The sequence below is a fragment of the Phocoena sinus genome, chromosome 6, assembly GCF_008692025.1.
Source record: "Phocoena sinus isolate mPhoSin1 chromosome 6, mPhoSin1.pri, whole genome shotgun sequence".
Taxonomy (NCBI): domain Eukaryota; kingdom Metazoa; phylum Chordata; class Mammalia; order Artiodactyla; family Phocoenidae; genus Phocoena; species Phocoena sinus.
The window spans coordinates 80,466,110-80,478,652 of NC_045768.1; the positions used below are offsets into that span (position 1 = coordinate 80,466,110).

At 40.9% G+C, this 12,543-nt stretch overlaps 1 protein-coding gene across 4 annotated transcripts; it reads right to left on the minus strand.

Moving 5' to 3' along the window:
* Positions 1 to 1,392: 1,392 nt before the first annotated feature.
* Positions 1,393 to 12,370, minus strand: TOPORS (TOP1 binding arginine/serine rich protein). 4 transcript variants are annotated; one of them, XM_032634881.1, is made up of 4 exons: positions 11,707 to 11,905; positions 10,370 to 10,564; positions 5,627 to 5,739; positions 1,393 to 5,184 (listed from the first exon to the last, which is right to left on the minus strand). In XM_032634881.1, exons 3-4 carry the CDS (start codon positions 5,666 to 5,668, stop codon positions 2,248 to 2,250), a joined length of 2,979 nt encoding a protein of 992 aa, XP_032490772.1. In that variant the 5' UTR covers positions 5,669 to 5,739; positions 10,370 to 10,564; positions 11,707 to 11,905; the 3' UTR covers positions 1,393 to 2,247. The 4 variants fall into 4 exon arrangements, with proteins under 4 accessions (XP_032490772.1, XP_032490770.1, XP_032490773.1 ...); XM_032634879.1 differs by lacking the exons at positions 5,627 to 5,739; positions 11,707 to 11,905 and adding an exon at positions 12,041 to 12,370; XM_032634882.1 differs by lacking the exon at positions 5,627 to 5,739 and having other exon boundaries at positions 11,593 to 11,903.
* Positions 12,371 to 12,543: the final 173 nt, after the last annotated feature.

Here is a 12,543-nt window from a genome sequence, read left to right on the forward strand (position 1 = left end):
GGAAGCTACTGAAGGATTTTAAGTAGAATGAAAGGGGGAAAAAATGCTTTTAAAGGTCTTTTGAAAGCTACATCAAGAATGGATGGAGATAAACAGTGGATGCAGGCAGACCCATTACGGTAGTACAGGTGAGAGGTCACGGCTGCCTAGACTGGATGATGGTACAGACACATTAGAAATATTAGAAAAATATCTAGTGACCAAGATTTAGTGACTGGATGACAGGGCTGAAGGAGAATGAAGAATCAAAGACTTGGAAATTTTTGGCTTGAACACCTAAGAGGATGATGTGATGGTGCCATGTATTAAGATGGGTATTCACTAAAATATCATGCAAAAGCAGAATGTGGAATACAACAGCATTCTTACATTTTTAATACTTAAGAAAAACTACAGTCATTTCATAATTTCAAAGTATATTCTTTGATCAGCTATATTCATCCCACAATGTCTCAACATCTGGGCTTACTAAGATTGTGTCAACTTTAGATTCTCATTACTTTATAAACCAGTTTCCTACTGCCCTTAGGATAAACACAAACTCTTAGCGGGGCCTACAAAGCTTGGTCCCTCACTCTCTGTCCTTTAGCTAAGCCTGCTTCTTTTAGTCCTTAGAATATGCCAGACTCCCTTTCTGCCTTTGGATCTCTGCACATCCCCTTTGCTGACAACTCTACTCCTAGTTAATATCTACTTGTTCTCTGGATTTCAGTTCAACCACTACTTCCACCTGAGATTAGGCCCCCACTGTATGCTCTTACAGGAAATTATACTTTGTCTCCAGAGAGCTTATAGTTTGTAATGTTTATATATATATATATATATATATATATATATATATATATATATATATATATATATCTCCCATTAGGAAAGGGAGCATACCTGCTTTGTTCTGTCACTGAATCCCTAAAAACCTGCCACACACAGCAGACATTCCAATTTCTGTTGAACAATGAATGAACATGGGAGCAAGGCAAAGTGACGGCTAAATTTAGATCTCATCCAAGTTCTGCTGTTCACTGGCAATCCTACATCAGGCTATAGAGGTACAGCAGTTTTTATCATCTCTAAACCAGAATAAAACATAAACAAACACAGCCACTTTGTGTAAAAGAACTACCAATATAGAAGAAGTCAGGCAAGGGATTTTTTGTTTTTAGCAAGCTACATACTACATAACCGCATTTTGCTGAAGACAGCCAATTAAGATACTCTTCATAATCAGATTAAAGAACTAAAATAATCATTAAAACTGTGAGGTTAAATGTAGTTCACATTAAAACTGTGAAATTCAGTATTTATAACACAAGGATATCCTTAACTATTTACAAGAGTTTAGCTCCACTAAAATAATTTGATTTAAAAAACAATCAATACTGCAAAGGAAAATTTTTGGATTATTTTAAAGTGTTACTGTTTTATTTTTTCTTTTGTTGAATACACATTTGCTTTACTGGCAGTCCAGATAAACAAGTATATAAAGGAAATATTTAAAGTTTTCTTTTGGCAGATGTCAAGATAAACTGTGCAGATAAAATTCCTCAATTTAACCTGAAGAAATGGTTTGAATCATACAAATTTTTAAGAAGAAAAATAAAGACTGTCCAAAGGGATTCTCCTAGCTTATAACACATTTCCAGAATAACTCTCAAAAAAAAATTCAAAAATACTCATTGACTACTTTAAAAATATGTCAATACCATATGGCTTTATGAAATAACTTCTAAAATTTATATTTTTTATTTAAAAAGGATCCCAAGTTTTAAATAAACTGCTAGCAATATCATTTTCTTCACTTAAAAGTGCGTATCTCTGAGGGTGGGACATACATATTTTTTGAACAAATAATGATTTTTACAAATTTTTAACACACACACACACACAAAAAAAAAAAATCACAAAATTTTTTTTTTTTTTTTTTTGGCTGTACGTGGACCTCTCACTGTTATGGCCTCTCCCGTTGCAGAGCACAGGCTCCAGACGCACAGGCTCAGCGGCCAAGGCTCACAGGCCCAGCCGCTCCGCGGCATGTGGGATCTTCCCAGACCGGGACACGAACCCATGTCCCCTGCGTCGGCAGGCGATCTCTCAACCACTGTGCCACCAGGGAAGCCCTACACAAAATATTTTTAAGGGGGAAAAGAGTTTTCACCAAGTGTCATCTTTAAACAGACTGCAGTAGATGACATTGTTCTTTTTTCCTTTTTATACCACCAGAATTCTCAATGAGACGCTTTGGCAGTTTTAAGACATATCATGGTCTCTACCAAGAGACACTGACATTAATGATATCCGTGGAGATGGCAATCGCCTTGATGACTCAGTTTGATAAGAGACATTACTGGGCTGGCTCTCCAAATCAGAGGCAAAGGTGCTCTCTTCTCTTACATCAAGAGTCTGTTCAATTGAAGCTGCCTGGGGTGAAATATTATCTACAGTTTTGTTGGCATTATTCAAGTTGTTATTAAGTGTGGTAATGTCACACTCCTTGCCCAGGACACCAAATTCATCTTCTATTGTAACTACATCTTTAGTTTCAAATGGTCCCAAGGAAGGAACCAAAAATTCGTTTTGTAGAGGGTCTTGAGGACCACTAAGGTCACATTCTGTATCCTCCTTTACTTCAGAATCCTTATCACTGTCACTGTCAATGGTAATCACAACTGGGGAACGTGAAGCATTATCGCCATGTTGTTTCTTATGCTTCCTCTTATGTTTTTTCTTTTTCTTTTTATGGTGTCTAGTTGTATCGGTAGCTTTCCCTTCATAAACTATCTCTACACTTAGGCTCCGGGTCCTTTTTCTTCTCTTGTGCTTTGTCTCTCTGTCTGATGATCGGCTATCTGAAAAGCTGTCACTCTCATTTTTGTAGCTTCCATCCAATTTTGATGAAGATTTTGAGTAATGACCTTCCTTTACTTTAGAAGCAAATTCCCGAGATGGTTGAGCCACATCGTTAGAACCCTCCAAATGCCGTGTTTTGTATTTTCGTTTCCCACCAGGCTTTTCATTTCTCACCCGGTCAGGCCCTGTAGATGCAGTCTTTGATCTAGTACTAGATAGGCTCCTTGATCTATGCCTTTCATAGTAGTAATATTTCCTTTCACTGTGATTATTTTTTTTTCTGGCATTTGTTCTTTCAGAAAAAGACTGAATTCTAAATTCTGGACTTGAAGATTGTCTGGAATAATGAGCTCTGGACAGAGTCCTCCTCCTGTAAGATGATTCATAGCCATCCCTGTCCTTGTTTCTACTATAGTAAGTATACTCCCACTTGTATCTGCTTCCATAATTATTTCTTAAATAGTAACGATCTCGATTTCTGCTCCGTGACCTTCTTTTACCACGATCACTGCTACGAGATCTTGATCTGCTTGTGCTTTCACTACTTAGAGATAGAGTTTGGCTTCTTCTTGACCAACTGCTATCTCTAGTTCTTGATCTCTTTTTGTCTCTTCTACCTCTAGGTCTGCTACTCTCCCTGCTTCTGGATCGTCTGCTTTTCATTCTTTTCTTCCCATGATGCTTCCTATGATTCTTCTGATCATGCCCATTCCTACTCTGGGAACATGAATCTGAACTTCTGGATCTTCCCCTCCTTCTGTGTCTGCGGGTATATGGGGAATATACTCTGTCTCCTCTGATGGATGAGCTCAGGTCTCTGGGAGAGGACAATGATACAGACTGTTTCTCTTCCTTCTTTGATTTGATTCTTGTACCAGAATCACAATGACCTTTATTTATTTGTTCATCCTTTCCAAGGACAGAGTGTGGAGATGAACATCTACTAACATCACTATCACCAGAACTGTAAGACTGCTCTTGTTCTTGCGCCTTCACGGTCTCCATTTTCTCATAGGAACCTAACTCCTCAGAATCAGAGGACAGTTCAACAAGTTCTGGGGTCCTCTCAGCTAGTGGTTTAACAAACCCAACAATGACACAATTATCTGAAGAAGAATCACTGTCATTATTTATGTCATCACTGGTTTGTACTGCTTGCATCTGAGATGTGGCTCTTCCTGTTACAAGTTCTTCATCTGAACTGTCGGAAGTATTTAAAAGGGAAGACATGGCAGCATGTACCTGCTCTGAGCTTGAATAAGATGGCCCTGGAGTTTCATCATCCCATGGTGCCTGACTAACAGTAGCTACACTAACATCCAGCTCTTGGGTCTCTGCTTCATCGGGAGATATTGTTATGACCGAAGAATCAGAATGGCTACCTTCTTCATATGAAGGAGCAGGACAATCATAATTTGCATGCTGGTCAAAGGCTGCCATGTTAAATGGAGATCGGGCAAAACTGATAAATTCGTGTATAAAATGCTCAGTCCGATTAAGTAAAAATGGCCTTAAATCAGACACAAACGCCTGACTCTCCAAGTCATAGCGAGTAACATTACTCATGATGATATGCTGGACAATATTCACTAATGATCCATGAGCTCCAAAGAGAACTGTGAGTTCACGTTTTAACCAGGGGACTAATCTGTGAAGGCAAGCCGGATTTCTACGGAAAAATTCAGCTGAAATATCCCTATAGCGGCCACCATCTTCAATATTTCTAACTCGAGCACCAGCACGATAGAGAGTTCGCCTAAAATTAATAATATCCTGTTCTTGAATTTTCCGCAAAGATCTTTCATCTGCAGTAGCTGGCCTCCGTATTGCAATCTGTCTCATAAATGGAGGAATTTCACCATCTCTAGGTCTTGCTGAAATGCCTAACCCTTCAAATATTACTCCACTATCTGGTGGAGTTGTTGTTCTTCTATTCATGGTACTATTAGGTGAATAAATAGAAGCACTTCGTTCCCTTGTCATAGTTGTACGATAGCGGAATCGTCGAACATCAGGGGTAGCAAAAGAACCATTGTATGAAGGCCTTAGGACATACTCCTTAAAGTCATCTTCTGCCCTCACAGAATGGAAAATAGAATCAAAGGGCTGTTTACATAGTGGACATTCAGCTTTGTTTTTTGACCACTCCTGTACACAGCGAAAACAGAACTTATGTAAACAGCGATCTAAGTAAGACACATTATCAAACCTATCCAAGCATATAGGACACTTAGAATCAGGAGATGCATCAGCTGGTACTGTCTGTTGCAATTTGCTAGTGCCAGCTTTAGGTGAAAAGTTGTCCATTTTAAATTCCTTAGCGGCTGATGCCATTATCTGTAAAAGGGAAAAAAATACATCAGTAACCTGATAAAAAAGAAATGACTAAATCTGAAAAAAATGCAAATGACTGTGAAACATACTTTGGTAAAAATAGTTAAGTAGTTATTGTCTTTGTAACATAAAAGGGCAGTGTAGCATAGTAATACAGTACTTAAAGCACAAGCTCTAAAGTCAGATTTCCTGGGTTTGAATCCTGCTGCCACATTACCAGTGTGACTATGGATTAGTTACTAGTTACCGTCCTTATGCTTCAATTTCATCTGTAGCTCACTGATACTAGAATCTGTCTCACAAGATTTGTGAAGATGTTTAAAAAAAAAAAGCCCTTAGAAAAAGTGCCTGGTCCACAGTAAGCTCTCAAATGTTATATAATATCCTATTATTCTTTTTTAAAAAATAATTTGATATATACAAAAAAGTACAAAAGAAAATATACCAAGTACCCATGTATCCTCCACTCAGAGTTAGCAGCTAACATTTTCTCATGGTTTTTCCAGATTTTTTTAAATGTCCGTTTATGTGCTTCCCCGCCGCCCCTGCCATCCTTCTCTAGAAAACAAAAACCAAAAATATCATAATTCTCAGTTGGAGTTATTTCTACACATGGTTTTATATCTTGCATACATATGCCCCAAGCACTACAGACTACTCAATTGTTTTGTTTGTAGTATTATACATGTATCTTTAAAAATAGCTTTAGGGAGAAAATTTGCATACCAGAAAGTTCACCTATTTGAACCAATTCTGTGGTTTTTAGTGGAAGATTCTTTCACACAGAAAAAAGGATCTGTTAGTGAAGATTAAATGAAATAACAAAATATAAAAGCACTCATGGGCAGTGCCTGGCTTATAGCAACTGCTGAGTAAAAATGTTAGTTGCTGTTGTTATTACTACACTACTGTTATACTACACTATTCTTTTCAGTTCATCACGGACTCCTTTCAGCATCCCTAAGAAGCTTTTCTTTGCCTTTTTATTTAATCCAGTCAGTCACTAAGTACCTTGAAATCATGTTTTCAGCCTCCTTCCTTACCTTTTCTCACAAGGATCACTAGAATCTTAAAAATTAGTTCTGTTTGCTTTAAATTTGTCAGTTTTATAGACCCATAACTTACAAAATGAATTTTCCAGAGCTGAAATCTAGTTGCATTACATTTTGGCCTTGTTATCTTAAAAATCCCTCTTTAGATGCTTTCTATACTAATCATTTTATAGATGTTATATATTAGTTTCTTCCTTTATGTTTTCCTGGGCATATTACTGATCTTTCTCCAATATCACAGAAAGTCCCATCATGAGTCAACTGCTATCTAGTCAAATAATAGAATTGCAATTTTCTAAACAAGAAACTCACTGGCCATACCTAGGTCTAACAAAAACAAATAAAGCCCGCGATAAAAACCTATCAATATTATTGTAAAATATAAGTACTTCACCATAGACTTCAAATTAAACTTGCTCATCTAGGGCATCTTAGCTTTCTCAGAGCTATAACTTAATAGGAAACCAATTAATGCTGAACAAGTTTCTTCAGGGGGTTCCAAATACTTCCAGTCCTCTGTTTCTAGAGTGGAAATGTAAAAATTACCATTGTTCTTAAATAGAAGAGAATTATAAATATATTAATACTAATTGCATTTTTGCTAATATATTTAAAGTCTGGAACCTTAGTATTATATAAATTTCTCAGCATTTCCCCCTACTTCTAATATTTTTAAATTCTCCTACTCAGGAGAAAAAAAATCTTTATAATAAAAACCATTAGGATAAGAGACTGTGCATGTGCATTAGGGGAAGGAGTGAAGAGTGAACAGGGCACTGGAGAGATTATCAGATCTGGACTGAAGACCAGGTTTCACCTAAAACTAACTCCATCAACTGGAGAAATCCACATTAACTCTGGACTTTAGTTTGCTCTTCTATATAAAAAAGGGATAATTAGAATTTTAAAAAGACTGGTGAAATTCAAGTTAATACATTTTATCTTAATTTGTTTCTTTGGAATACAGAATTTTAGTGTTTACTAAACATTTCCAGTTCACATAAAAATTACAACCCAGAATGCATTCATTAAAAAAAATTATTTGGTAATAACTTGAAGTTCAAATAAAACAAAATCTCAACTAATTATAATTTTTTAAATGGAATTTTAGTCCTCCCTTCCCTAGTTTTATAAGTCTGTTAACCAAATTGACAGCAGCAGTCTAAAGAATGATGAGTAACATCATCTATAGTAGGTAAAAAAAGAACAAATTATTAGTCCTGTTTTGTATTTCTATACAGGAATATCTTTCGGTACAAAGAATGGTATTCATCGGAAACACCAAATAATGGTAATGAATATAAATCATCATATAAAGGATTTACTCTTTCAAAATCATCACTAAATACTAAAATTAAAATATTTACTAATTCAAATGAAGTAGAATTACCACATGACCCAGCAACTCCACACCTATCCATGCAAGAGAAACAAAAACATGCCCACACAAAAACTTTTCAGTGAAGAGTCATAGCAGTCTTTGTCCTAAGAGCTTAAAAGTGGAAATAACCCAAATGCCCATCAACTGATGAATATGGAATCTCCATACAATGGAATATTTGACAATAAAAAGGAATAAAGTACTGACACATGCTACAACATGGATGAGTTTTTGCATTATGCTAAATGAAAAAATATCAATCACAAAAGATCACATGTTGTATGCTATTTTATAGGAAATTTACAGAATAGGCAAATGGATAGAAAGCAGACTGGTGGTTGCGGGGGGCGGGGGTATGAGGTTTCTTTCTAGGATGATGAAAATGTTCAATTAGAGTTGCACAAATATACTCCATAAATACACTAAACACCACTGTATTTTATATTTTAAAGAAGTGAACTTTATGGATGAAATATAAATTACATCTCAACAAAACTGTTTCAAAAATACAAATTAAGGCATAGAACAGGGATGGCTAGCAGACAGATTTAAGATTTGAGGTCTGCGGGAGAGTTCCGGGTCAGGTAGCAAAAGTGGACCTGATGATAGATTTAGTGCTTCAGGTTCTAGAAGAAGCCTGTGATAAAAGTTTCTCTATCCCGGGCTTCCCTGGTGGCGCAGTGGTTGAGAGTCCGCCTGCCGATGCAGGGGACACGGGTTCGTGCCCCGGTCCAGGAAGATCCCACATGCCGCGGAGCGGCTAGGCCCGTGAGCCATGGCCGCTGACCCTGCGCGTCCGGAGCCTGTGCTCCACAACGGGAAAGGCCACAACAGTGAGAAGCCCACGTACCGCAATAAAAAAAAAAAAGTTTCTCTATCCGAGCACTCTAGTAATTAGGACTTCAAATTAATTTCCCCATAGGGGATAAGTTAATCAGTTCTTCTGAACCCCTTTCCTTAACTGCCTCCCAAATTCTAAGTAAAGTCTACCACCTTTAGAATAAATTGATTAAGCAAAACCTTCCCTTCCCCAAATCTTCAAATGTGTTGGCCTTAACAGGGATAAGAACCCTCCATATCACATGTTGGGGGAAATTTCAGATAATCAATGAGCATACATATCTAGGGAAAAGGGATGGGGGTGGGGGTGGACAGGTGGAGGGTGATAAAGAGTCAGGAGGCTAGAATCTAAATTAGACCACAAACCGGACATTTAAAAAACTGCACAGGGATACAAAGTAGGAATGCTCTGCAGAATTAAATATTTAATAAAACCAGACTTCCTATAAAAGTCATCTTCTACGGCATTCCTTAAATTATCACCGTATATACAATTTAATCACTGGCTGATTACACTGACGGAGTGATGTTAATTCTAATGTAGAGCCAGGGCTGAGAATCAAAACCACTTACTAATGGCGTGATCTTGAGGAAGTTATTTTATTTCACAAAATCTTACATTTTCTCAATCCTAAAACAGGCTGAGTAACAGTACCCACCTGAAAAGGTGCCTGTGTGAAGGGATATATTCCACATAAACCCGTAGCAAAGTGCTTGGTGGGCAGTAAGAACTTAATACTGTTTTCCTATGTTATGTGAAAATAAAGTTAATTTTGATCATTTCCATCATCCATAACTGATTATAAAATGCCCAGAAAGATGACAGTCTATAACAACTAAATAATTTTCATATTAATATCAATATTGTACTTAATATATCCAAGCAAAGTGGCTAAAAAGGGTTCACAAGTGGATGAACTAGAAATATACCAAATATTAAAAACAATTTGGGCCCAATCTTTTGTGACCTTATAGAAATCATGTACGTCTCTGAACTGCAATCTAATCACCAATTCCAAGAAATCCAACAAGTTATAGGATCTACTAACCAGACCCTACGATTTTAATTCCAGTTTCAGCAACAAAAAGAATTGCTTGGGAACCATTCCGCTCTAAAGCCACTCATTCCAGATAAGCATGACTGCTTTGGCTGACTCTGTAGCTTTCAAAGTCATTGACTAAAAACAAGCTAAAAAGCCCAACCCTCACCACTATTAACTTAAATCTTCGGTAACTCTTTCTGAATTTATCTTAAACAATCTTTAAAATTACCTATAAAAAATTCTATTCACTTTTCCTCTCAAATCACTATTTGCCTCATCTCTGTGCTGCCCCCTTCCAGTCTACCAATCAGCAGCCCGTGAGGAAAGCGGCGCTGACTTGATGGATGAAGAAGTCACAGGCTCACGGGGTGTAAACAGCGCACAAACTCCAACAGTCACGGCGACAGTCACTTCCTTTGGTTGAGAACTGCCACCTGCCAGGATCTAAGATAAGCACCGGGTGCCTTACATAATCACAACGAACTAAAATACCGTTACTCCCGTTTTACAGACATACTCAGAGAGGTTAGGGGCCCGCCCAAGGTCACATCTCTGACAGCGGCGATGCCACGACTCAGACTCTAACGTTTTGTGTTTTGTGTCGGCTTTTTCCCCCGGAGACCAATCTCCTTCCAGTACACGGCTGGGCTGGCGCCCTCGGGAGTGCTTCTCGGAAAGCAGCCCTCCCCCGCCCACCCGCACGGATCCACAGGTGCGCGGCGGGAGCCGCCGGGACGCCGGCCTGCCGGGCAGCCACTGCGCCTCAGGCCCGGACCGCAGCTCCCTCGACCCTGGGCCTAGCTGCAGGCGGGGAGCTCCAGATCGCCCAGCCCTTCCGACCCCGGCGCCCCATTGTTCCCGATCTCACTCACCTCGGAGGATACCAGCGCAGGCCCGGCTGGGGAGCTCGTGGCAAGCTCCCGACGGCCCAGAAAGCTGGGTCGGTGACGGCAGGAGCCGCGAAGGCGAACCCGGCGACTTCTCCGCCGGCCCTCAGGAGCGGGAGTAGGCAGGGGCGCTTCACCCTCCTCGCGAGAGAGCGGAGACCCCGGCGGCTGCTGCGACCCCTGCGACGTAAAGAGCTCATCACCAATGGTTGCTTGGGGGTGGTGGCAGAAAGCGGTGGCAGAAAGCGAAACCCACTCCGCGACCCCCAGCAAGTCAAAACACAGCACCCGCCTGCGTAACGCATGCGCGGTAGAGGACGCCGGCACCGAAGGCGGGGCTTAGCGCGCTCGGCCCGAGGCCGGCCCTTCCCCCAACCCCCTCCGCTCCTGGAATGAGAGAGGCCTGACCCACCGAGGCAGAAATCGCTATTTTACCGTCACTCTGGTTGCTACTAATCTCTGGGGATTACAGGGGCACTAGTTTAAAGTTCGCTTCTAATTTACCCGGAAGACACGATAACTAGCTCACCAAACTCTGTGAGAAGTTTCTAAAGCTGTATCTGGTGTATAGATAAAGGAACCGAGTTACCCGGAGGTTAAGGGACTACCTCCGGCTGCAGAGTTAGGAAACAACACCGGGATTCGAATGGAATACCCAAATCAGAGGCCTACAGTTTTCAGAGACAGATCAACTCCAGTACAGGGGTAAACAGGGATTCAACCTAAGAGAATAGGGCCTTGAAATCTTCCCAAAACAGATAACGTCTTTACCCTTCCCCACTCTCCGAAATCTGCATTAAAACTCTGCTTAGGCGACAGCTGAGATTATAGAGACATAACGTCTGGCGCTTAAAGCGGCCCTCTGCCCCATTCTTCGCCTCAAATGTGAGTATCCCAAACATTCCAGGGCTGAACTTGGCTCCGCGTGCCAAACTCTGTCGTTCGGTTTAATATTTGATCGTGCTACCGTCCTAAGCATACAAACGTTCAATAAATACTTGTTGATTGGCAGCTACATTCTGCCGAGTAATTCATGCCACGTTATTTCTTCTTCAGAGTATCACTGACATCAACAAGCCATTGCATTCTCAAAGACTTGTTTCTTGAAGAAAAGCTCAATTAACAGGGATTCCCACAACGATTCGTCAGTTATATAAAAGCGGGTGGTATTCTTGTTTACATCAAAGATGAATACACGAACTACCTACATTGTGGGAACAGATCCGGGAGGAAACATTAATTCTTTGAGCACGAGGCGTCGGCGTAGCATTTAAAACGTGGATTATTTTTCCAAATAAACTTTTAAATGCACACGACGGTACCTTATCTCGTATTAATACTGCTCTGGAACTGAAGGAAGACCGGCTGACGCGTCAAGCCTATCCTTCTAAGTGGCAAAAAACACTTCCAACATACTTTCTCGTTTCTCTCACCTCCTTCCCGAAAGGCGGGCTTGGCCCAGGGTCACGTGACACCGCCCACAGCTCCGGGCGGAAGAGGCCGGCCCAGCCGAGGGGAAACGCACCGGAAGGCGAGTGGGCGGGCACTCGCGCCCGGCTGAAAGATGGCCGCCACCGCCCGGCAGCCACCGCCCCGGAGGTTACTCTAGGGCCTGCGGCTTCCGCCCGTGCCCGCGGACCACCGCCGTCTCCTTACCATGAAGCCAGTGAGTCGCCGCACCCTGGACCGGATTTATTCAGCGGTAGGTCCCGGGCCTGGAGGGGCTCCACGGAGTCGACTCCTGGGGCCCGCGGGTGAAAGCCCGCTATTTTTTCAGCGCCCAGAAACTCCAAAATCCATTGCTGAATTAAGCCTTTCACTCCCTCACCTCGACTCCGCCTCTTCCGGGAGGACACGCTCTTCCGCTTCTTACGTAAGAGCGGCTTGGTGTACTCGCTTCCGGAAGCACATTTATACGAGTTTGTCACTAAAATTCCCACCAACTTGATGAGGGGAGGAGGAAGTGCCACTCACATGTTTTTGCTTTTACTCCTCCTCTTGCATTTCTTAGTTGCTCCTCGCGGTCGTATTGCTCTCCTGGGGATACGTCATCTATGCATCAACTGTAGCTGCACGACGACAGCTAAGGAAGAAATACCCAAAATCGTCGGGATGAATGAAAATTTGTAATTCCTCTGGATTTGATTCCATGCATATAC